This window comes from Salvia hispanica, chromosome 3 (genome assembly GCF_029641045.1).
Source record: "Salvia hispanica isolate PSC_SH4W2 chromosome 3, Shi_PSC_v1, whole genome shotgun sequence".
Lineage (NCBI taxonomy): Eukaryota > Viridiplantae > Streptophyta > Magnoliopsida > Lamiales > Lamiaceae > Salvia > Salvia hispanica.
Window position 1 is genome coordinate 3314602 of NC_142694.1, and position 25286 is coordinate 3339887.

The following is a 25286-nucleotide window of genomic DNA, read 5'->3' on the forward strand; positions in this document are numbered from 1 at the left end:
CAATATAATTGAAGATGGTGGTGATGTCATTATCTGACTTGGTGGCACCGAAGAACGCATGCGAAATAGTGTTTACCCATACGACGTCGTTCCCAATTGTCAATTGGAATATTAGCACTACACACAAAACGTACTCAAATCAATTTTAATTTTCAGCTGAACTCGTCTCTCTCTCATCTCCCAACGCACACACAATACATGTACACGAGCTCGTCTGAGCAGAAATTCCAACCATGGAAGACAAAGACACCGAGCTTCTCTCTCGAGTTGCCGCCAACCACTTATTCCTCGGCCAATTCGAGCCGTTTCGGGCCGCGGTGCGCAGCCTCCGCACTCGAAATCCCGACCTGGCCCGAACCATTCTACAGACGGTCGTCTCCCGGGGCGGGCGCCTCGGCACGCCCGACCCGGTCACGTGGTCCGATCCATGCCCCTCCCCCGCAGACCTCACCTTCTTCTGCACCGTCGAATTGCTCCAGTTCCCCGACGCTACCTCCAATCTATGGTCGTTCGACCCCAATATGCTGAAATTGCGATCCGAATTTTTGTTGTATGTACATATTGTTAGTTCTAGGATTCAGCGAACAATTGAAGGCGGTGTGATTAGGAATTTGGATGAGGACAGTGTGAGGAATGAAGAGCTGCGGGTTTTGGATTTGCTTACGCAGTTGGGGCTGAGCCGTTTGAGGCCGGATTTAGTTGACTCTGGGGAGCCGGAGGTGTTAGGTTTTAGGGGACTGGGTGAAGCGGAGTTGATGGTCTTGAGGGGGTCGATTTTGGAGAATTCTGATATATATGATGTGTTGTGTGCTAATATTGGAGAGCAAGTGGGGTGTGTGGAGGCCGAGGATTTGGGGGGTTTGGCGATTGCTCTGAGAAATGGAGGGAGGCGGGGTGAGGAGAAAGAGGAGGAGGTATTGAGGTTGGTTCAGAAGTGTGTTCAGACAACACATATGGATGCCATGAAGCAGTGCCTAGAGAATGGCGATGTGGATGGTGCTATTTCACATGTTAGGTTTCTTCATTTGAACAGAGGGGTTGAAGAGGCTGAGTACCGGTATGGTTATTCTCGTTGTTGTTGATAAGGTGTTTGTGCCCGCACTTGAGTTGCAGATGTAATGTCTAGCTGGTCACTGTGTTAGCTAATGGGTTCAGTTACAGAATACGCATTGAGTATTTGTGTTTTCTTATTATTCGTTCGGAAATAATAAGTATTTGTGTTAGCTAAACCTTGATGTTAGTATATTATGCAGAATGCATTATTGATCCATGTATAGTTAGAATAATCTTCTTATGTGAAGCCTTTATATCATACCACTGACTTTACACTCTCATTTCTTATAGCATGGTTTTGCGAGATCTTCTTAAGAGGGTGTTGTCAGGAATACATGATTATGGAGACACCTCACGAGCCATACAGAATAAAGTGTTTTCCATATACACAGAAGCGATTTCGTCTCAATGCACTCATCTTGTTCGGATGCTTCAGGTTTTGTTGATGCTCATATCTTATATTACTGGTAAATTATTGTTTGGAGGATGACTGTTTACTTCCGATACACATGATTTTTCATATGTTCTATGTGAGCAAGTAGCGCATGACCTGAATTCATGAATATCTGAGACTCTTAGCTATATGAAAAAGTCCTTTAGGATCTTGATAAGATACTGCCGAGTGCATCCATTTTCAGATTCTTGTGGAGTTCTGATAAGCAACTAATTGTTTTATTTGAAATGAGACTTAGTTTATTTTATGATATAAAGTAAGTTTATTGATGGGAAGCAACCCGAGTAAATGGCCTTTTGAACTTACTAGAGGGTTAATACTTGTAAAGATGGAGGTTCATTTGCTAGACTTTGAAATGACCAGTTTGTATGTGTGTGTCCATTGTTTTGGTAAAGGTCTCATACCAGCAAGGAAAAGGTGATTGTCTTCTAGTAAGGACCTGTAAGGTCTATCCTCAGTAGTTGGGTACATGTGTGCCAGCAATTTATGTTGTGAGCTGTTTTTAAGCATTTTTATGTTACTGTTGGTCAATTTCATGGCCGTATATGTACATTATTACTGCATAAGTGCATATATAAGGAACTAAGTACTCCCTCCTTCCACTCATACACATACTTGAGTGGCACAAGATTTTAGGAGGAGTTGTTAGGTGGAATAAGTATAGAGAAAAAAAGGTAGTTGAATATTTTAATGGGGAGAGAGGAGAGAGGGATTAATTTCCAAATGTAGAAAGTGGACATCGTGAGTGGGACAAACTAAAAAGGAAAGGTGGGCATCTTGAATGGGACGGACCCGACGGAGGGAGTATTAATTAAGACTCCGGCCAAGCAATAGGATGGGACTGTTATTTCAATGGCCAAGGAAACATTACTAATCTTCTGAGCATTTTCTAAAATAAAGTTTGGCTATGGTGCACGGGAACATAAGACTGCGTGACTGTCGCTTGCTAATAAGAAACATATAAAATTAGGTGGATCCATGTACAACTGACTGCTGGAGATGGTATGTCGCCGCTCCATCCTTTCCTAACACTTGAAATGTGTTACATCTGATGAGAAGCAAGCATGGTGTGCAAACGATGAAACACAGACGTCTGTTTCTATGGTTTTAATTTTTGAAATACCTTATCGCCAACTTGAGAATGAGTGAGCCATTCTTTAGTCTGCATATTCCAAGTGAAAATGGGTTGGTCAACATGAAAATCTGCTTAGCCAACTCGTTGTCCATTGCTTTTACTGAATTGTACATAGAAATAACTAAGCCAAAATTAGGGGACTCTAACATTTAACATCGAGTGGAGTTAATCCTGTAGCCTTAGGGACGTTGTTATTATTATAGTACACCTAGCACTCTAGGGGCGAAGATACTCCAAAATCAAACATTTCCGATAAGTCTTCAAACATCTGTTAACAATCAGAATAACCTCTGACTGATCATCACCTAAGGATGATAGGCCATTCTGATATCCAATTTCATACCATAGCATGGAAATGTTTAGGGAGATGGGCGGATTAAGCACACGGCGCAATTGATGAATGCCACTCCATATTTTATGACTTTTTGATTAATGCCACTCCATGTGTCATGGCTAATTGATTAATGCAATTCCATGTTTCATGATAATGGTCTCTATGCACCTAGCCTCAAATGCATTGCACTAAGAGCTAAAGGAGAGGGAAAGTTGGCCTGGGTCGATGTAAGGGCTTGTTGCATTACTTCAAAGTTAAATTGCTTCTTGCCCAGCTACTGCCCATACAACCATATTTGGTTGAATGTTTCTTGCACAGTCAGTGTTTGGGTCATCTTGCTTTCATCTTTGAGGAAATGATGGTGTTGCCCCATAAACCTCAGAAACCAAGCACTCCGTCTAGAGAGGTGGAACTGGCTTTCATAGACAATTGATATATTTCTTGGGTCAATGAAAACTCCTTTCGGCCCTTGAGACTATTTGCCCCAGTATCTTCATTGCTTGTTATCACCATGATCACTTTTTTAGGTCATGCTAATTGCCAAAGAGTTATCATGTGGGATAGGTGATCATCCCAGATATCCTGTGGATATAAATGCAAAGTTGTTAATTAAGGCTAACTGAAATTCCAGGTCCTATGTTGCATTCTCCTTATGATATGCACAGTTTTATGATACTATAGGAACATGATCACTGTTGCCCGTGAATTTGTTAGATACAAGCTTATATGATCAGTTGATCACTAAAATTTCCTGTGAGTTTTGAGTTATGAAACTAGATCTGTAATCATAACCTTGCAGATGCTTTTGAATTTTTTTTTATGTATTTTGGCATTGGTGTAGAATACAGAAGACACAATGTTATTGAGAGTTAATGGAAGTGGGAAGTCTTCTCATAGTCAGGGTGCTCAATTTCTAATATATGCACATACTATGATCTAAACTACATAGACATTTAGGGCTATGAATACAGGTTACAAAAAACTTTGGAAAGAGGGGTTGGTGCTCATATAAAGTGTGAGAAAGCTGTAAATATACGTGTTTGGTAAATGAATGGTGATTAAGATCTATTCATACTTGTCTCATATGGATTTATGATGGTTAATTCATGACTTCATGTTAGCTATTCAATTTGAGACTCGTGTTGTGTGAACTATGTTTTATAATGCAACTCGAAAGAATTCTTATGTCTATCATCGGTCTCACAGTTTATCCAAGACGAACTACTCTCTCAAGAAATTGAGGCTTACAGTGCTTCAGAAGGCGACCAGATCCCTCTCCCCCTTCTGCGCCTTCACAAGTTCATTGCACAATTGACGCCTGACACAGTGTCAGCTGAGACACCAGTGACTTTGAAAGTTGCAACTTTGCTTTGCATGAGAGACATGTGTCACTATGCTCGTATTAGAGGCTTGCATGTACTTGGATGTGTTATGGATACTGCTCTGTCTCTTGTGCGGACAGAACAGATCCAAGAAGCTTGCCAGGTTTATTCTCTAGAACTCATCTGGGCAATGCTGTGTAAATAAGTCCTGCCTTGAATTTAAGCTTGAATTTCAGTATGCTGCATTTAACTGTTCACTTGAGCTATTTATCAACAGTCCCCCCTCCCCCATCTCCCCCAGTGCCAACACACAGATGGAGCTATTTTCTGCTTAGCAGTTTACCAAGTAAACTCTACACATTAAATACCAAATACGGTACTTGATCTAGCTGATGTCTGTAGCATGTCTTCCATGTAAAAGGTTACAATTACAAACTGTGAATATTTTCCAAAGATTTTCATATGTTTTCTAAAAAGTGAAACCTTTTTTTGGTGATTCTATCTTCATGTTCTTCTGCTGAAGGAAACTTTGGAGTGCTCTGTACCTTTTCCTGGGACATGCGCCGAAGTCAGAAAACTTTCATATGTTGATTCTTCTTTAGTGACATGTTATTGGACCTTCTTCTAAAAAATTGGCTTACTAAAATTTCCGATGAAAACAATTGGTGTTTTTTTTTGGTCCTGGTTGAAAATTATCATTTTTGAGTTCTGATATTGTTTAACTTATGCTGGTGACTCTATACACTAGATTCTTATGCTCTTTCCCCGGCTTCAACCCCTGGTAGCTGCTTTGGGATGGGATCTTCTAGCTGGGAAGACAACAATTAGAAGGGAACTGATGCAGTCTTTGTGGGCAAGTAAATCCCAAGCTCTTCGATTGGAAGAGTCCTCTCCATATGATAATAAATTGGATGAGGTAAATATCTTTGACCCTGGTTAAGTTGCTAGCCAATTTCTGTTGGTGCCAGTGAACTGTGCTTTTGTACGGTGACAAGAATCCTCTACTTAGATCTCCTATATATGCAAGCTACAGATTTGCTTAACATGTCGCTGTTGTCAGGTGTCCTGTGTAGAAAATCTTTGCGATACACTATGCTACCGGCTTGACGTTGCTTCTTTTGTTGCTTGTAACAATTCTGGTCAACCGTGGAGTCTAAAATCCTCAATACTATTATCTGGAAAAGACATAGAACAGCGGTATGAAAATGCTCAATTTGATCCATTCGTGGAAAACTTCGTACTGGAGAGATTATCAGTCCAGAGCCCCCTTAGGGTAAGACTCTAAATTTGTTTTACTTGTACAACCCCACTGATTTTCCTGTCAGATGATTTGGATGTGTTGGTCAAATTTGATACTCTTTCCATCCCTTATACTCCTTATTTTGCCAATTTAGTCCGTCCCTCAAAAGTGTGTACTTTCCACTTTTAGAAACCTCCTCACCACTAACCCCTTTATATTTTATTCTCACTGTATCGACTTATTTACACAAAAACCAAGCATGACAAACCACTTACCTAACATTCACAATTAAATACAATACCGCTACAACAAATGTGGGCCCCTTTTTCCTTTCATCTACTCACTCACCAAACATTCATCGAAACTTGTGCCAAAACAGTGTGAGCACACTTTTAAGGGACGGAGGGAGTACTTATTACTAAATGGTCTAACAGAATTTTTTGAATTTATAGCTTTCTTATGCATGGTATTCCACCGATTTTTTTTTTGTAGGTGATATTCGATTTAGTTCCTCAAATAAAATTTCAAGATGCGATTGAACTCCTTAGCATGCAGCCTATTACTTCCACTCCAGATGCTTGGAAGAGGTGCAGTTTTCATTTACCCACTTCGTGGGGTGATTAAACATCTTGCTAGCTTTTAAGTTTCATTTTTATTTTTAAATCAGTGATCTATTCAGCTGAGGGTGGTAGAGTTACTTAGGGAAGAACCTTTCTCTTCCAGAATTTATGCTCACATGTTGACTGTGACTCTGCTGTTCTTTGTGGTTATTGACCCAAAGAAGACATTTATCAGTGATATTTGTTTGATGCAATCTCAATTATTTAGAACTTTGATATCAAATCTTGTTTTAGAATTCTGATATCTCCAGCTTCCATCATGATTCTGAAAATGATTTTGTTATCCACTTGCATAGCAGTCTGAATTATATATGAATGGTTCTGCTGATAATTTAGGTAAAATCAATTTAAAAAATTAATAGCCAAACAGATTACTTTTTCTCAGAACTTTTATAATTCTGAAATATCTTTGTGAAATACTATTGCTATGAGCCTTTTTCCTTTATATGAGGAGAAATTATAGATGCCTCTTCATGATAATTGTTAAGTTTCTATTCAGAAATTTTTGTTAGAACTGTGGTGGTTTATCGATGCAGCCTTTATCTTGTTCTCAAATCTCAACCATTATGTTGTTGGGTCATATTTGGAAATATTTACAAAAAGAGTTGTTGAATTTCCCAACCTCCCATGTGCATGTTTTCAGGATGCAAGATGTTGAACTTATGCACATGCGATATGCTCTCGAATCTGCTCTTCTTGCACTTGGAGCTATGGAAAGGAGTACAACTGATGGAATGGGAGATCAGCAAATGGCTTTCTATTGTTTGAAAGAACTGAAGAATCATTTTGATGCAATCACTAGTACTGCCCGCAAGGTTTTGTGAACTTTGTACTCTTCATATTTGTCATTATTGTCTTTCTGCACCAAAATGAGGAATTGTGACCTGCCCTTGGTATTGCTATAGTCACCATTCAGCAATGCGCTGAAAGTTAAGCAGCATGGATTTATGAATTATTTGATGCTTTCATGCTTCAAGCATGAAGTAGATTAGCCTCATTTACGGTTTAGGTATAGTTTTCGGCAGTTTCCTCTATGTTTCTGCTTCTGTGAGTCTAAATTTTGTCTTTATTATTTGTTGTTTTCTGGGTTTGGACTTTGCTTCCTTAATTGCAGAAGCATCGCCTACTTCAATATATGTGCTGTGGCTTTGACAATCTGGAAACATAAATAAAACAACTCCCTGTGTTCTTATTAATCAGGACATCTCTCTTGAATGATTCACACTGATAAGTTATTTGGAATGATGCTGAATTTTGTAGATAATACATGCCCACCTTGTTCTTTCCTCCAAATTCTTAACAACTATCTTGCTTTTCATCCTTTTATGTCAGTAGTTTTGGGAGTAGGATTGACTTTCAGTCAAATATTTTATGCTGTTAGTGAACCATTATTTGCTATGAAGGAGGAATGATTGTTTTTAATCATATCTCAACATGAAAGCCATCATCCTTTTTGCAGAAGATTGGGAAGTGCTCTAAACTCATAGCCTTTCAGTTCTGTTGTCATAAGTTGATGTTTCTTTCATTCTTTATCACTTCGTTGTACTGACTGGTGCTAGAGTATCTGTTTTTCTTTTCCCTTCATTATCCATCATTCATTATTCTATGGCTGGTCATTCTGAAATGCAGATATATACGGTGAACATAATAATCTCACTACTATACATGGACAATCTACAAATTGATTTGACACCTTATGACCTAATGAGAAGACTATCCAAGTCATTTAATTCTCGTGGTGGGCTACAAGTTGATGTAATAAGCAGAGAAGGGGGAAATGAGATGGTTGTCTCCTTTACAGGACAAGTACTTAATATTTTGCGGCAGCAACTACCATTATCAATATCTGATCTGGACAATTCCTTGGATGGCCATATATCTGCTGGAAGTAAACAAGCTTTAGAATGGAGAATTTTGACAGCAAAACGTTTCATTGAAGACTGGGAATGGCGCCTTTCTGTTTTGCAACGTCTCCTTCCGTTATCTGAACGCCAGTGGAGGTGGAAGGAGGCTCAGACAGTGCTTCGTGCTGCCCCATCTAAGCTACTTAATCTGTGAGTTTCTCTATTGGGTATGATTTATTGGTTCGATCAAGTGATAATTTTTCCATTTCTGTATGTAATTCTATGGAACTTGGAAAAACCCATGCAATTGCTGGTTATGTTATAAGAATAAGTCCATAATTTTGCAGTTTAGACATTGTATTTGCATGAGTATATGCTTGTATTATTGTGATAATAACAATTGATGCTCCAATGTTGTTGGCCGGTGGTGATTGCTTGTACTTCAGTTGCATGCAACGGGCAAAGTATGACATTGGAGAGGAAGCTATTTCTCGATTCTCTTTACCTCCAGAAGACAAAGCCACACTGGAATTGACTGAATGGGTGGATGCTGCATTCAACAAAACATCTGTATGATCCTAACTATTTCTGCAAATATCTTTCTTCATATAAGTTTTGATGGGTGCTAATTTTATGTTCTTGTGAAACTTCTCATGTATCTATAACATCTAGTAGATTCGATCTAGCATTTTGGTTTTTCCTGTGAAGACTTGTTTTTTTTTTTTGTGACGAGGTTTTCTTTCTTGTGCCTCCCTAAGAACATTGCCTTTGATAGTTGACATTTTAAATTACCATGTCTGTGGCTATCCTGTGCTAGTAATCATACCAAATAAAATTATAACTGAGAAATCACGAATTCTAGCATGAAATGTAATGAAAAATCATGCTAAGTTTAGTTTTTGCATTTATCTCATGAACTTTTACAGAGGGATTTCAGAGGACTACAAATCTGATGTTGGGTTTGATTGAGTACTAGGTGGAGGATGTGGTATCACGTGCTGCTGATGGTGCTTCTGCTCAGGAATTAGATCTCTTGTCGTTGCGCTCTCAGTTGGGACCTTTGGCAGCAGTAAGTGTTTTGCACTCTTCTAAGCCCTGCTATGGTGAAGTTGCTGAACTTCTTGCAAACATTACTGACACAAATGGTGGTGGTTTTTTGTTGCAGATCCTTTTATGCATTGATGTAGCTGCAGGTTGTTCGCGGTTGCCGAATGTGTCTTCGAAGCTTCTGAATCAAGTATCATAACCCAATCTTCTTTGCTCAGTTTTTAAATTTAAGATTTTTTTGGTTATTACATCCTACATGTTCCCTCTGTTCCAATAAAAATGAAACGTTTTCATTTTTGGGTTGTTCCACTAAAAATGAAACGTTTCCTAAAATGGAAACAATATCATCTCTACTTTTTCATCTCTCTTACGTTATTCTCTCCTCGTTAACTCACAAAACACACTACATAAAGTCCCGTGCCGAAAAGCAAATGTTTCATTTCTAATGGGATGGAGGGAGTATTATTTAAAGTACTACTCCCTCCGTCCCGCTTAAGATGACGCGTTTTCCTTTTTAGTTTGTCCCAACCAAGATGACACATTTCCTTATTTGGAAACTTTCTCTCTCTAATTAATACACTCAACCACTTTTTCTCACCCCTATTAAAATATTCACCTTTCTTTCTCTCTCTATTTTAATACTTCCACCCACCTTTTCTCTCTCCAATTAAACACATTAACCAATTACTCCTAAAACCCCGTGCCGGCTAAGGAATGTGTCATCTTAGCCGGGACGGAGGGAGTAATATATACTCCCTCTGTCCCATCTCAAGTGATTGACTGCTTTACGGCATGCATTTGGGGAAAATGATAATAAATAGTTAAAGTGGAGAGAATAAAGTAAGAGAATAATGTAAATACAACTCTCTTCTACATTATTCTCTTTCTCTTACTTTACTTTCTCTTCACTTTAACTATTTATTATCATCTTCGCAAAACAATGGCCAAAAGAAATCAATCACTTGAGCTGGGACGGAGGGAGTACTAGTGTTCTTGAGTCTTATGCTGTAATGAGTGGAAAGGGGGTATTTTGGATTTTTTACATGATTTAGTATTGGAGTTATTGGTAGTGGAGTTCTTTCTAATGGTCATTTCTGATTTGAAATGAAATTCATGATATGATTAGATTGAATTTGACTCTAATCAATTTTGACGCTAGGCCCAAGTTATGCTTTCTGAGATCTATCCTGGTAGTGCTCCAAAGACAGGACCAAGTTATTGGGATCAAATTCGTGAAGTGGCCATAATTTCTATTGTGAAGCGTGTCCTTAGGCGCTTGTCTGAGTTATCAGAACAGGTAACTTGAGCTTTCGAGTTTTTGACACCAGAGAGCTATTCTGAATATCTATGATAATTCTATGCATTTGTCTTCAGAATCCAGATCATGTCTGTATAAAGCAATTCTATTAAAATGTTGCTGCTTCATTGTGTACTTTTTTGTCTATGTTATGACTGGTGATTCTGAATCATTTTATGGATATCATCAGTCTTGTTTGCAAAATGCAGTGGAAGTCAGCACGAAATTTATACCTAGGGCCAACAACATCTTTAATTCAACAATGAACAATGCATTAAGGAACTTGATATTATTTTTTTTTGGTAAAATTGCAATGTGATTTGGTTTCTTTGGAAACTAGTGTCAGGCGGATGAGGGGTCTTTAGAATCTTTGCATTTCTAGTGCATATCCTGTAAGAGATCATATTTCCTAATGTGAATTCTGACTTTCCTCTTGTTGACATGATATGGAAAGCATTGTTACCAACAAACATCTGAGTTTTCTCATGCTTTTGCTGATAGCAAATTTTGTGATATTGCTCCAAACCGGATCTAAAGAATATTTTGTTTTGTGTTTATTGAATACTTTATGACAACATTTTTATTTTTGTTATGCATGCTCAAATTCGTTTTTATCACATGGTTAGTCCCCACTTGTTTGTTAATTCATACCGCAGGACAAACCCACAGCTCTCCAGGCTCTTTTATCAGGTGAAGTGATCCTGTCATCATCAATTGAGTTTCACAGACAAGGTAACAGAGATCGGGCTCTTGTTATGCTTCATCAAATGATTGATGATGCTCATCAGGGCAAGCGACAGTTCCTTACTGGTAATCCCTTTGACGCTGTACATGTTTCTTCAGTGAACATAATTCTGGTGATGTGCAGATCTATCAACTAGGCTTGTAATTCTTATTATTCATTCAAATGTCAGGTAAACTACACAATTTAGCTAGAGCTATTGCTGATGAAGAAGCGGAAAGAGACCATGCTAACGGTGAGGGCTCAAATTCTGATGGGAGAGGGCTTCCAGGTTTTGACAAGAATTGGGTTCTGGGGCTTGGTTTAAGACCCTCAAAGCCGCCACCTTTGGCTTCAGAGTCTGGAGAAAGTAATGCAAATTCTGCAAGTTATGATGTAAAAAATTCAGAAAAAAGATTCTTTGGTCCCTTTGGTCCCAAGAGCACAACATTCCTTTCTCAGTTCATTCTCCACATTGCCACAATCGGTGACATTGTCGATGGGACGGACACCACTCATGACTTCAACTACTTTTCAGTAGTTTATGAGTGGCCCAAAGATGTAAAGTTTCTTTCTCCTCTTTATTTGTTTTAAATAATTTCTATCTTGTTTGTACCTTGGGAGATACATTTTCTCCATATGTAGGAAAAATTGTGCATATTCTATCTGGTCTGCACAGATTAATTTTAAAAGCTTAGATTTCTAAAAAGTTTTAGTTAATAATATTGATCTTTGGTCTGGATATTGACACAGCCATTGACCTTTACTTTACCATGCTCAAGGGCAGTGTGATTCTCATTTCATTATTCTCTTCCTCATTATCTCAAGCAACATATTGTGTCAAACCTACCTGTTTGTTTTACTGTTCTCAGATTTATTTCCTTTAATTTGTTTGCCTCATCAGAAGTTTACCCTGTTTAAATGTGTAAACATCAAAGTGCTGCTGGGTCCATTCTGACTTATCTTATTGTATCATTTTTCAGCTCTTAACTCGTTTGGTATTTGAAAGAGACAGTACCGATGCAGCTGCTAAGGTAGCAGAAATAATGAATTCAGATTTTGTCCATGAAATCATTTCTGCATGTGTACCTCCAGTTTACCCTACAAGATCTGGGAATGGTTGGGCTTGCATTCCAGTAATTCCCACTCTCCCTAGGAGTTATACTGAAAGCAAGGTTCTCTCACCCTCTTCTCGAGAAGCTAAACCAAAGTTCTACACACGTTCTTCTGCCACTCCTGGGGTCCCATTGTATCCTCTGAAGCTGGATTTAGTGAAGCATCTTGTCAAGTTATCTCCTGTCAGGGCTGTTCTGGCATGTGTGTTTGGAAGTACTATGTTGCACTGTGGCAGTGATCCAGCAATTTCTAGTTCCTTAAATGATGGCTTATTACCGGCTCCTGATGTTGATAGGTCCTTCTATGAATTGGCTCTTGATCAGTCAGAGAGGTCTGCTTATCAAATAATGTAGTAACTAGTAACATCATGTAATGATTTATGTAAAGTAACCCATGCGGTTCCTTTTGTTTTGATCTTCAGGTTTCCAACCTTGAATCGCTGGATACAAATGCAAACTAACCTTCATCGAGTTTCTGAGTTTGCTGTTATGACTGAACATGGAACAGATGATGTGAAAGATAATGCAGAACCCAAAACTGCTGTGAAGCGGTTTCGTGATATTGAGAGTGATTCTGAACCTGAAAGTGATGATATGGCTGTTGGTAATAACATTTCGCTGTCATTGCCTGAGGTTATGGACCAAAGCAATGCGACATCTGATGCCTGGCATGAATCTCCAAAGTCTAGAACAGCTGCAGATGTTAATACGGTATACCTTTCTTTTGATTGGGAGAATGAAGCACCTTATGAAAAAGCTGTAGAGAGGTAATATATTAATCATTATGTAACCTGTTGGAGAGTTGGAAAGTCATTATTTTTTGTTTTGTTTGGAGCCTAGTTAGTATATTGTTTTTGGCGTCACAAATATAGTATGATGTTGTCCACTTAAGTCATTGATCAATGCATCATTAACCGACCTTGCTTTTACGACTTTTGATGTTCATAATTAACATATCAATACCAAAAAAAAAATTCTATTATGTGCTAGCAATCTTAGGTACTGTGCTAACATATGTCTTGTTTCACTTCTGGGACCTCTTGTTTCATCGTACCTTCTTATTTTAACTAGTGCTCCTTTCTATTTCTTATATGATAGGTTGTTAAGTGTTACTATGGCTTTTCTCTTGGTGTGTATGAACATCTACTGACCTTTTCAATTTGCTGTCATAGATTGATTGATGAAGGAAAATTGCTGGATGCTCTTGCTCTTTCGGACCGCTTCTTACGCAATGGGGCCTCAGACCATTTGCTTCAGATGCTTATTGTAAGGGCCGAGGATGATGCAATTGCACAACAAACTCAAAGTAGTTCAGCCCTTCGTATCTGGAGCAATAGTTGGCAATATTGTCTACGCCTGAAGGATAAGCAGCTGGCAGCTAGACTTGCTCTGAAGTATGACTACTGGTTCAGCTCTCTGGTCTTTTCATTATTTATCAATTTTTATGTATTGTATTTGCATCTGTATATATTTGGGTAAAGTTGCATCTTACCATGTGGTCTTCCTTTTCTGATCTTTATTAATGTAAATTCTGCTACTCGTTGTCCCGATCTTTGGTACTGATAAATGCTCTCTCTATGCAAGTCCTTTCTTTTGTGCTACAGTTTTTTAAGGGAGTTATGCTCTTTAATTTCAGATATCTGGATAGGTGGGAGCTGGAAGCAGCATTGGATGTTCTCACTATGTGTATCTGCCATTTGCCTGATGGTCATCGACTTAAATCTGAGGTACCTGATTGGTTTATATCAACGCTTTGGGACTTTTTTCTTGTGATGCAGTATCAAATTTGACATTTTGTTCTTAATATTTTATGAATAGGTTATTCAGAGAAGACATGCACTCTGTAGATACAAACATATTTTATGTGCAGATGATCGGTACAATAGCTGGCAAGAGGTTAATTATATTTTCTTTCATTAATTGCTCAACATGAACAAAAATCTTTAATATTTAATGCTTGTCCTTTTCTTTTGGAGATCTACAAATCTCATTATTGTGCTATGCTATCAAATTTATTTCGATATAGGTAGAGATAGATTGTAAAGAAGATTCTGAGGGTCTTGCACTTAGATTGGCTGAGAAAGGAGCAGTATCTGCTGCTTCAGAAGTGGCTCAAAGTGCAGGACTTTCTATCGAACTTCGTAGAGAACTTCAAGGGCGTCAACTTGTCAAGCTTCTCAATGCTGACCCAGTAAATGGTGGAGGCCCTGCAGAAGCTTCACGATTTCTATCTTCTCTCCCTGACCCTGATGATGCTTTGCCTGTTGCAATGAGTGCAATGCAGCTTTTGCCCAATCTCAGATCAAAACAGCTTCTTGTATGTTGAGGGAGTTTCTTTCAATTCCGGTTAATATCTGAAAGTTGTATTTTTGGTTATGTCAGGTTAGTAAAACCTGTGTTTATTTTCAATAAGGTGCACTTCTTCCTTAAAAGGAGACATGGAAATCTATCCGAAGTTGAGGTTTCCCGGTTAAATGCATGGGCTTTAGGTCTTCGTGTTTTAGCTTCTTTGCCATTGCCATGGCAGCAAAGATGTTCATCGCTACATGAACACCCTCAGTTGATTGTAGAAGTTCTACTGATGCGGAAGCAGCTGCAATCTGCATCTCAGGTACATTATCCTGAACACATTACTTTGATTTATAGTCCATTAAGTTGTAAACCACCTGGTGCATTAACTTCTTACAGATCCTTAAAGAGTTTCCTCTCTTGAGAGACAATAAAACGATAATTGCATATGCTGCCAAATCTATTGCTATTAGCATGACTTCCCCTGCCAGGGATTCCAGAGTTTTAGTTTCTGGTACAAGACCAAAGCAGAGATCAAAGGCTGCCACATCGACACGGTCATCATTCAGTAGTAGCTTAAGTAACTTGCAAAAAGAGGCACGCAGAGCATTTTCCTGGACTCCTCGTAATGCAGGAGATAAGGGTGCATTAAAGGATAGCCAAAGGAAGAGAAAGAACCCTGGAGTGGCACAATCGGAAAAAGGTACTTTGGAAGCAATGTCTGGCATCCAGGAAGACCGGGTTTCAGTATTCACCGCAGATGGGCAAGAAAGGCTTCCTTCTGCTTTAATTGCAACAGAGTGGATGCTTACAGGTGACCCCGAAAAGGATGAAGCTGTTCGTTCTTCTCATCGATATGACAGTGCCCCTGACATTATTCTATTCAAGGTACTATATCATGTAATAGGAACATGGTGTCAGTTTGACAAAAAATGTCATGTACCAAAATGAAACAATCTTTGCTGGAAACGTGTGAAATTCTATAGCATATCTAGGTATCTTACAAATATTTATAGTTACTCTGAGTCAAATGCACTATTACTGAATATAAAAAACTACTAAATTGCTGTCTAGCTAATGGTTGTCTCCGTTTTCCCAAGGCATTGCTTTCGTTATGTTCAGATGAAAGTATATCTGGTAGAGGTGCTTTGGACTTGTGCATGAATCAGATGAAAGTTGTTTTGAGCTCCCAGCAGCTACCTGAAAATGCATCTATGGAAGCCATTGGCCGAGCATATCATGCAACAGAAATATTTGTGCAGGTATCCAATTGTGATAGTACTTTTTTGAACTAAAGTAAAAGCTTTCATGAAATTTTACCTGTTGATACTTGTTTTGTATTATGCAGGCCCTGCTTTTTGCTAAATCCCAGCTCAGAAAAGTTTCTGGGGCGACTGATTTGTCTAGTAATTCTGAAAAAAGCAGGGATGCTGACGATGCATCTTCGGATGCTGGTAGCTCTAGCGTGGGTAGTCAATCAACCGATGAACTTTCGGAGGCACTATCACAGGTTGATATATGGCTTGGACGTGCTGAACTTTTGCAAAGTCTTTTGGGATCAGGGATAGCTGCTTCCATTGATGATATTGCTGATAAAGAGTCATCTGCACATCTTAGGGACCGGTTGGTCCAAGAGGAACGATACAGTATGGCTGTATATACATGCAAGAAGTGTAAGGTATAAATATTGGATGGCATCTTAAGGGTTAATTACCCTTATAAAACCGAATAACTAACATTTTATTCTTACCCTTAAGATTGAGCTCTTTCCTGTTTGGAATGCATGGGGCCATGCCCTGATTCGGATGGAGCACTACGCACAAGCTCGTGTAAAATTCAAGTAAGTCAACAATTTTGAGGAGGAATGTATAAATGACTTTCTGCTACTGGTCATTCTGGTTTCTACTTTATGTCTTGTTTTGTGTTAGTGGGAGATGTTTTTGCTGTGTCTTCTTGGCTTGTAACTCGTAGAAATGTGCAGGCAGGCTCTTCAGTTGTACAAGGGTGATTCTACTACAGTGATACTAGATATCATTAATACTATTGAAGGAGGCCCTCCGGTCGATGTGGCATCCGTCCGATCCATGTAAGATTTCCCTCTGGTCAATCGTGTTTTTGGTGCTTATTACATCAGAAGAAAACTATGCAGTTTAAGGTTTTCAGATTTTAAAGAAGGCAATAAGAGAGTGCTACCAGCCTCGGTATTGCTTCCTCATTAATCATTGTGAAGTGAGATTTTGCTTAATCCTGCTAGCATGTGAAAAATGTTACTATGATCCAATGTGAACAGTAAACGAAAATCTTTGCAAGTGAAATATCGTTCTAAAAAAAATCATCAGTTTAGATGCCCTCCAAAAGATACGATGTCTGGCATGGATTCCACCTACAGTGATTTAACATATTATGATCTGATACTCTGCTAGTACATAATTTTAAAAGCAAAGCTTATGGTATTGTAGGAACGACTATTTTATCTACTCATACTTATTTGGTATTCACATGCTATGTGACCTTAGTATACGCTTGAATGGCATGGTGATAAAAATCTAGCATTTCCTAGAAGTGCTCAAAACCTTTTTGTGTAGCATCACGGGCTTCTTTCCTTGAATATAGAGAAATTAGATTTGTTGTTCAGCGCTCAGTGCATATATACGATATAAACAACATCTTGACACTCTCTCCAAAAGCATCCATAAGAAATGGAGGTTTCTTACCAATACAATTTAGTTTCTTTGGTGATTGATATTAACTAGTCTTTTTCTGGCCCATTCACTATGATATAGGTATGAACATTTGGCAAAAAGTGCACCAGCGGTCTTAGATGACCCTCTTTCGGCTGATTCCTATCTCAATGTCTTGTACATGCCTTCTACTTTTCCACGTTCAGAGAGATCCAGGAGGTTCCAGGAAGCCGCAAAGGATAATTCGTCGCATAATCCACTTTTTGAAGAGGGACCAAGAAGCAACCTTGACAGTGTTAGATACCTTGAATGTGTAAACTATTTGCAAGAAGTATGGCTCCAAATTCTTATGATTTGGTTTTTGTTTTTGCATTTTCTGTGCTATTTAGGTTTTGGTTCTAGAATAATTTTAGTGAGCTTATGAGTTATATCTCTATATTGTTTTCTCTTTTGAGGGGAAATCTCTAAACTCTAATATGATTTGTTTACTCTATATCTTTGAGACTTGAGTCTTACAAGCTGCAGAATAACACCATTTCACCTGTACACAGAGTTTAGTTACTACTTGATTATTGCTATGATTTGTGGTACTTAGCTGATAAATGCTCTTCCTCCAAAACATTCGTTATTCGTAGTGTTTTATATGAACTAGCAATATCTATTCTTGTTTAACAAAGTAACTCTACCAACTTCATTGTAGTCATCCATCTGGCCTGCATTAATAACAACTCCAAAACTTGTTAAATTGTGTTGCAGTACGCTCGGCAGCATGTACTAAGCTTTATGTTTAGGCACGGACGATATAAGGAGGGTTGCCTCTTACTTTTTCCAGCCAACTCTGTGCCGAATTCATCGCAGACATCATCTATGGGAGTGGTTACTTCAACTTCTTCCCCTCAAAGACCTGATCCTTTAGCAACTGATTATGGGACAATTGACGATTTATGTGATCTTTGTGTTGGTTATGGTGCCATGCCTGTCCTGGAGGAAGTGATATCATCAAGGATTTTGACAACACAGGATGAGTTGGTGAATCAGCATACTGCTGCAGCAGTTTCCCGAATTTGTCTTTATTGTGAAACTCATAAGCATTTCAATTATTTGTACATGTTCCAGGTAGATGCACTTCCTCATTCATTACTTCCCTCTTTTTTATTTCTTGTTTATAACTTACATTTGCACCACAGTTTAAGATTCCTGTGAAGTGAACAAACAAAATTGTCTCCTTGACAATGAGAGTATATTACGTTTGTCACGTAATCTTCATTATGATGCCATAATTTCTGGTTTGCCCTTACTAGTCAACGTGTGCCATTGCTTGGAAGTCAATCCTGACTATTGAACTTTTTACTTACTGTTTCTTCACTATGGATCTGTTGATATATACTCCATTATTAAGCGTGTGATAACCATTTATTTTTTCCTGTGACGAGTACTAATTAGAGCATTTACTGAGATCAGACCAAATATATATATATGTAAAGAAGCATAATTTGTAGGTTAATTGTCTTAGTTAGTGGCATGTGTTCCCCATATCATGCCCCTTCGCATGGGAATGCATGCTTTTCATAACACACAAGACATGACTACTGTTGATTTTTGCATACATTTTACTCATCACTTTGAATTGATGGCTTAGGTGATCAAGAAGGACCATGTAGCCGCTGGCCTATGCTGTATTCAGTTGTTTATGAACTCTGCTTCTCAAGAGGAAGCTATTAAGCACTTGGAAAATTCACAGGTGAGTGATATACAAGTCTTCATTGGTGTTTACTTTGTAAATGCTTATGGATCTAGCAAAGTTCTTGAGGATAAAAAAGGAGGTAGTAAAGCTAATTTGAACCAGGGTCGATACTCGATAGGATCTTAAGGACATAAATTTGTTTAATTAACCACAAGTAAATATGAATATCTCTCTCTTACTACTTTATATGCAAAACTTTAACTCACTCCTTAAAGTTGGGAAGTGAGAATAAGTCAGAGACAAATCTTTGACATGTATTAAGATTTAAGACTTCCAGTTCTGTTTAGACATTTGACTTTGGTTATAGCCATACTGATAAATGATATAATATGCACATGAACTGCAACGTATGATGGTAGTAAAAGAGAAGAACACTAAATCTTGTCAAAAGATGCAAAACATAGAATGCAGAGCTTTATTTTTCCCCTTCACTACGTAAACAGAAAATTTAATAATGGCCAGCTGTATCGGTTTCTAAGATGTGCTCAAAAACCCTGGTTTTAGATTTGTTATAGTAGGACTCTAGAGACTCCTGGCACTGTAAAACTTCAATATGCAGTTATTTCTCTTCTATTTGCGACTACATTAATGATGCTATCAAACATAAATTTTCTAAAATACGCAGTTGTCTAGATAACAGAATCCATGTCCATATCTGAATCATAGTTAGTGCCTTTGGTTGTGTGGAGTAGTGTTTATGTTGGCCCAGAAAATAAAAATTGGCAATTGATAACCTAGCGCAAGTAGCATGCTCCAGGATTAATTGTTCAGTAGGTCAGGCAATATGAGTGGTACCTGTTACCACTTCCTCACATTGCTCACAAAAACTACTGTGTAACAACTAATGACCTATATCATGCGTGAAAAACTAATTTCTGGAGATCTAAACTGCTGGGAAAATAAACAGCATAAAAAGGTAGAACCAATTTGAATGTATTGCAAAGTGCGTGCTTTTAAACTGAAAAACTTGTTTGTTCATCTCATGTGTTTGATTTCAAAACCTTTCTTTGAACTTGCGCCACCAAATTTTACCATAGAACAATTTTCAGCATTAAACTAAATTGAGGCAGACTTATCTCAGTAAATAACACTCAGAATAATAGTACTAACTGATGACTGACATTGCAATCTCATTGTATAATTCTATACATTTTATTTTTTGTTTCAGATGCATTTTGACGAAGGGCTATCAGCAAGATCTAGATTTAGAGATTCCACAAAACTTGTCACCAAAGGCATCCGGGGTAAAACTGCTAAAGAGAAGCTAAGTGAAGAAGGACTAGTCAAATTTTCTGCTCGTGTTGCTATTCAGGTACATATTTGCAATTGTTCGCCGAAGTTAGTAGCTGGTAGGCTATTCTTTGTCCATCTTCAAAATTGATTGTCATCGATAAGATCTCAGTCGTACCAAGTATTTCGATGTGGTCGCGCCCATTTGGCAAGTGGCTTGTGCTACATAAGATTTTTGCTATATGCATATTTTTTCTTGCTTCTTCTTTGGGCCCTTAACATCAAAAGATGATTCTTCACACTAGAAAATTTTATCTTGGTATTTTATTTATTTTTATCAAATTTATCTTGGTATTAAATATGTATTCCTTTTAGTTTGTGTTTGTTAATTTAACATCTTCAATGCCCTTGGTCATGTCTTTTTAAGTGGCGGTTAACCCTTAGATTATGGGATAGAGTGTTGAAGGGTTTGCACGTATGATGCTTCAGTCATGATTTGTTTTGGCTAATCTTGAAGTCTTATTTGCAAAGATGAAGTGCTATAGGGAATACCTTTCCAGCCCCCTATTGGTCACTGTACCTAGAAAGAAATGAAGCTAATTTTCAGGATCAAGATGATCCTTTGAGCTAGTGGGGGAATGGGGATAGAATAGAGTTTGGAGTTGCTTCAGATTTTGCTAGAGATTGGGACTGTATCTTTACTAGGATGTTATCACCTAGTGCAAATCATTTCATCAACTAAGCATCTTATATATTTCAAATGCTTTATTACACTTTGCAAACCAATAAATTTAATATTGTTTAGCATAGTTTTCTATCTAATGGTTTGATTGCATCTCAAAATTTCAACTTTGTTTATATTTGCATATGTTTGACAACTTGTAGATTAATGTGGTGAGAAGCTTCACTGATGCTGAGGGACCTGTATGGAAACACTCTCTTTTCGGGAATCCAAATGACCTGGAGACATTCAGGTTCTACCATTTTTCGTGTCTTTCTCTTGTGAACTATGTAATGTTTGATCTGTCTATCCTATGTGTACTCTGAATCAGTTTTTATATGTCCCAATACATAATCATACTACATGTTCTAAATTTGGCAGCTAGGTTTTTATAGCTGTCCATAATTTGATGTTATGTCCATGTATTCAAATCAAATTCAAAAGGAGAGCTTTCTATCTTTTTCTTCGTACTTTCTCTATATGATGATATAGCCACAGTAAGTGTACATTTCAAATTTCTTTTACAGGGAGCTCCATAAATTTTCATCCAGCTCAAAAGTTGTAGCTTTTGTTCTAGAATTTTTCTGCATATGTGCAGTCTTTAATCATTAAGGTCATTGAGATGTTCAGGACATCTTATCCATTTGTGCTGTTACCGTTTAATGTCATAAACCAAGCACATTACGGCATTCCGATTATTTCAGTCCTTTCAGTGATTGAAACCTACATCTCTCTCCTCCTCTGACTTGCCACACCTTGCCCAGTGCCCACTGCTTTCATGCTAGTATGCTACTGAGGAGTTTTATTGTGGGAGCTGTATTTGATCGTTATCCTTACCAAACTTTTAATTTTAAATGCAGGAGAAGATGTGAAATTGCCGAAACTCTTGTTGAGAAAAATTTCGACTTGGCATTCCAAGTAATATATGAATTCAGTCTTCCAGGTAACATCCTGTCATTTTAAACTTAGTAATTTATGTATTATACATTGTGAAGAGTGACACCTTCTGCTGACACCATCCCAGCTGTTGACATATATGCTGGAGTTGCTGCATCACTTGCTGAAAGGAAGAAAGGGGGTCAATTAACTGAGTTTTTCAGAAACATTAAGGGTACCATAGATGATGAAGATTGGGATCAGGTAATATAGCTATCTGCTTTGCTAATTTCCATGTGATCCCCTGTGTAAGAGATGGCTAATGTTGTTGGGATATTTCTATATTTATGAGACTTAGTGCTAAATGTGTTGGTTTATCCAAATCTGAAGGGGAAATATCATAATTGTGTCAGAATTGGTAGTGCATCTTGTTTAAGTTTAAATAATGCTAATATACTGCAAACAGGTCAGATAACTTGCAAGATATGTGAGTCAATCTGCACTTGTTGCCAACTACTGGCCTATTAATGTAGTTGGCTGGGAACTGTTTAAGATTGTTTTAAATAGAAAAAAAGATGTACCATATATGATACTCAAATTAAATAACAAATCTAGAAGTAGGGACCATGGTGGTTTTTCAATCATGTCTGATGCCCAAAGGTGTGGGTCAGCAAGTGAGGTTTTGTTTCTCAGTTTCCAAAAATGATTCAGCACCTTGTTTTGGAAATATACCCTCCGTCCCATTAATAAGGTCGCAAAAGGATCTGGGCATGGAATATAGCTTCAATGTTCATGCGCATTATGAAGCACTGAATTGTAATTTTTGCTTTAGTTACATTCATTGGATATGATGTCACCTTGCGAAATGCACTGACATCTTAATGAAATATTGAATATTTTTTGCAGGTCTTGGGAGCAGCTATTAATGTGTATGCCAACAGACATAAGGAACGCCCTGATCGCCTCATTGACATGCTGACTAGTAGCCACAGGAAAGTACTTGCTTGTGTTGTCTGTGGCCGACTAAAAAGTGCTTTCCAGATAGCATCTAGAAGTGGAAGTGTTGCTGATGTTCAATATGTCGCACATCAGGTTATTCTTCCATTTCTTTGGATTTCTTATAGTTTATGTACTCACTTCCCTTATTTTCTCTTTCTGTTTGATCCTTACTACATTACTATAGTAGTTATAATATTGATACACTCTTTGCATGTGCTTAATTATAAAAAAATATTTCATATTAGTTTTTGCAAAGGCATGTTAGTTATTAATAAAGGTGGAAACGATTAGCTATTTAAAAATAGAAATTATAGATGACCCACCTCAAGAGTGAACTAACGTAAAACCTTCGAGAGTAGAATGTTAGTAGGCCCACATTCGTCACCTTGTGAAAGGTCATTGCTTGACGGCACGAACCAAAATATGACTATCTATGGCCGAGTATGAATAAGTATTGAGGGTGTCATAAAGGTATCAGAATTCTTCTTTATGATTCTCCATGGTTAAACATTAACTCCTTTCTGCAGGCATTACATGCCAATGCACTTCCAGTTCTTGACATGTGCAAACAGTGGTTGGCTCAATACATGTAGCTCGACAAGCTTACAGTCAATTTTGAGATGTCTGCAATTCACTACACTGCTGGATCGTCAAGTGTTGGAACCAATAGTATATCCAAGTTACGTGGTGAACATCACTCTGATATGAAATTCTGTTTTTCGGTTCCAAACTGGGGAGCAGTTGGTTTGAAGACCCACCCAGGCTAGAAATGAGTTACCCCTTAGTGACTTGTGATTCTGCTACAGCCATCGTTAGAAGACGATTCTTTGGAGAGAATTGGAAATGCAGGCATATAGCTCCACAGACAAACAGAAACCGGAACTAACTAACATCAGAAACAGGTTGCCAGTCCTTTTTTGTGTTTTCCTTCCAGAAGCTATGATGATCGGACGATCGGTGAATATATGGTTCAGAAAAATCTTGGTTCAAAACCAAGTCGCAATAGCTGCTGGTTGTTTTGTTTGTATAAAAGTTGTCGATACAAATACATGTACAATGTAGAGGGGGCCCACTGAACATGGGAGGGACAAGGCTTTTTTTCTTTGTTCCTTCATGGGAGAGAAGGGAGGAGATGTCCAGTTTTTAGTAGTCGCCGAGCTCCTTTCAAGTAAGTTATATACATGAAGCTATTTATCTTTGTTTAACAGCTTATGTTGTATGAGTATTGGTTATACTGCATGATCCTTACACCTACATTCTTTTGTATCTTTCCTTTTTTCCCAAAATTTTTGCTTAAAACTCTCGTTATTTTCTGCAATCCATTATTTTCTGTGAATATAATGTTGAATATGGTTACAGCTTTGGTTTGCTGTTTGTAGAAACTAGAAACTTCATACATGTGCTCTTGAAATTATTATTTTTCAAATTTCCACGAAAAGCCATTACATCAAAAGGGGCAGCGGTGAACTACTACTAATTTCTTTTTAAATATTTCCATTATGAATCTATGATGCTCACTCACAGATATTCATTTATTTACTCATTAATTTCCCAGGGTCAACGATATGGCATACATCCACATTCAATATTGCTAAATACTTGCCCAATTGGGTATAATAACTCCCAAGTCGGTGAATGATGCTAGCAAAGAAAGTCAACTTCTCTTGTTTGGTTGAAGGGCCAAATTAAGCATGATATAATTAATGAGGATAATATGAAATAAGGTCGGCATATTTTCTATCGCTTATTTAACCACGAATTGTGGGTATAATGGCATTATAATGTTTTCAGTTTTGGTGTTGGTGGAATGGGAGTCGATATTAATGGCAACTAAGCTTCGGCTGTTTTTAGCATTCCCAGATCAAGATTGTGACTATTGGAGAAACGTGTCATTACTGATTTTGATCAGTTTTATACTTGAATGAATATCTATATGACCGTTTATCAATTCAAGAAAACTTTGGACCACACAGTGAATATGGGAGTTTTAGAGGCAAAACACACTTTAGGTCTATTCCAGATTTCCAGTAGTAAAATTTGTTTCAATAGATACATATTTTGTTATGCAAATCCCTATACTTTCAATGGCTTGGACGAATTTAAGAGATTTATACTACTGCCACCTCTTAAATTAACTATAGGGATTAACTTGAAAAAAAGTATTCTATTGAAACAACTGACATTATATTAGGACATCAAAATTATCATTGCCGGGTGTACTAAATCATATCGTTTACTCGTGTTTGATAAGAATTTACTTTTGTAGAATATTTGCCATGCTATACTTATATACTATAGGAAGAGTATATTTAACTAAGAATTAAGTATTTGACATGTTTTATTACAATTTTGAATAATTTTTGTATATAATTATTTTTGGGATTAGAAGCTGTTTTTCGATAATTGCACAAGTCACGTAAAATCTCATGTAAAAGTGCTATTCAAAAGTTAAAAGTTTAGGTCCGTTAAAATCTCAGTCACGTGTATATGAATGTGGCGGGATTTATGGGATTAGAAACTGTTTTCGATAATTGCACAATTGAAAAAAACAGATGAGAAATCCA

At 37.7% G+C, this 25286-nt stretch overlaps 1 protein-coding gene across 2 annotated transcripts; it reads left to right on the top strand.

Moving 5' to 3' along the window:
- Window positions 1-137: 137 nt before the first annotated feature.
- Window positions 138-23990, top strand: LOC125216889 (zinc finger FYVE domain protein). Of its 2 annotated transcripts, XM_048118674.2 has the most exons (35): window positions 139-1057; window positions 1345-1489; window positions 4183-4461; window positions 5047-5214; window positions 5359-5571; window positions 6031-6125; window positions 6802-6973; window positions 7788-8212; window positions 8449-8572; window positions 8979-9071; window positions 9168-9239; window positions 10209-10346; window positions 11003-11156; window positions 11261-11628; window positions 12051-12514; window positions 12605-12949; window positions 13355-13576; window positions 13819-13909; window positions 14001-14078; window positions 14209-14499; window positions 14596-14793; window positions 14871-15359; window positions 15572-15733; window positions 15820-16149; window positions 16229-16311; window positions 16453-16557; window positions 17255-17483; window positions 17909-18268; window positions 18792-18893; window positions 20065-20208; window positions 21012-21100; window positions 21708-21790; window positions 21872-21987; window positions 22630-22815; window positions 23250-23990. In XM_048118674.2, exons 1-35 carry the CDS (start codon window positions 234-236, stop codon window positions 23313-23315), a joined length of 7503 nt encoding a protein of 2500 aa, XP_047974631.2. In that variant the 5' UTR covers window positions 139-233; the 3' UTR covers window positions 23316-23990. The 2 variants fall into 2 exon arrangements, 1 of the variants encoding a protein (XP_047974631.2); XR_007175490.2 differs by lacking the exons at window positions 17909-18268; window positions 18792-18893; window positions 20065-20208; ... (3 more) ...; window positions 22630-22815; window positions 23250-23990 and having other exon boundaries at window positions 138-1057; window positions 16457-16557; window positions 17255-17395.
- The last annotated feature ends 1296 nt before the right edge of the window (window positions 23991-25286 follow it).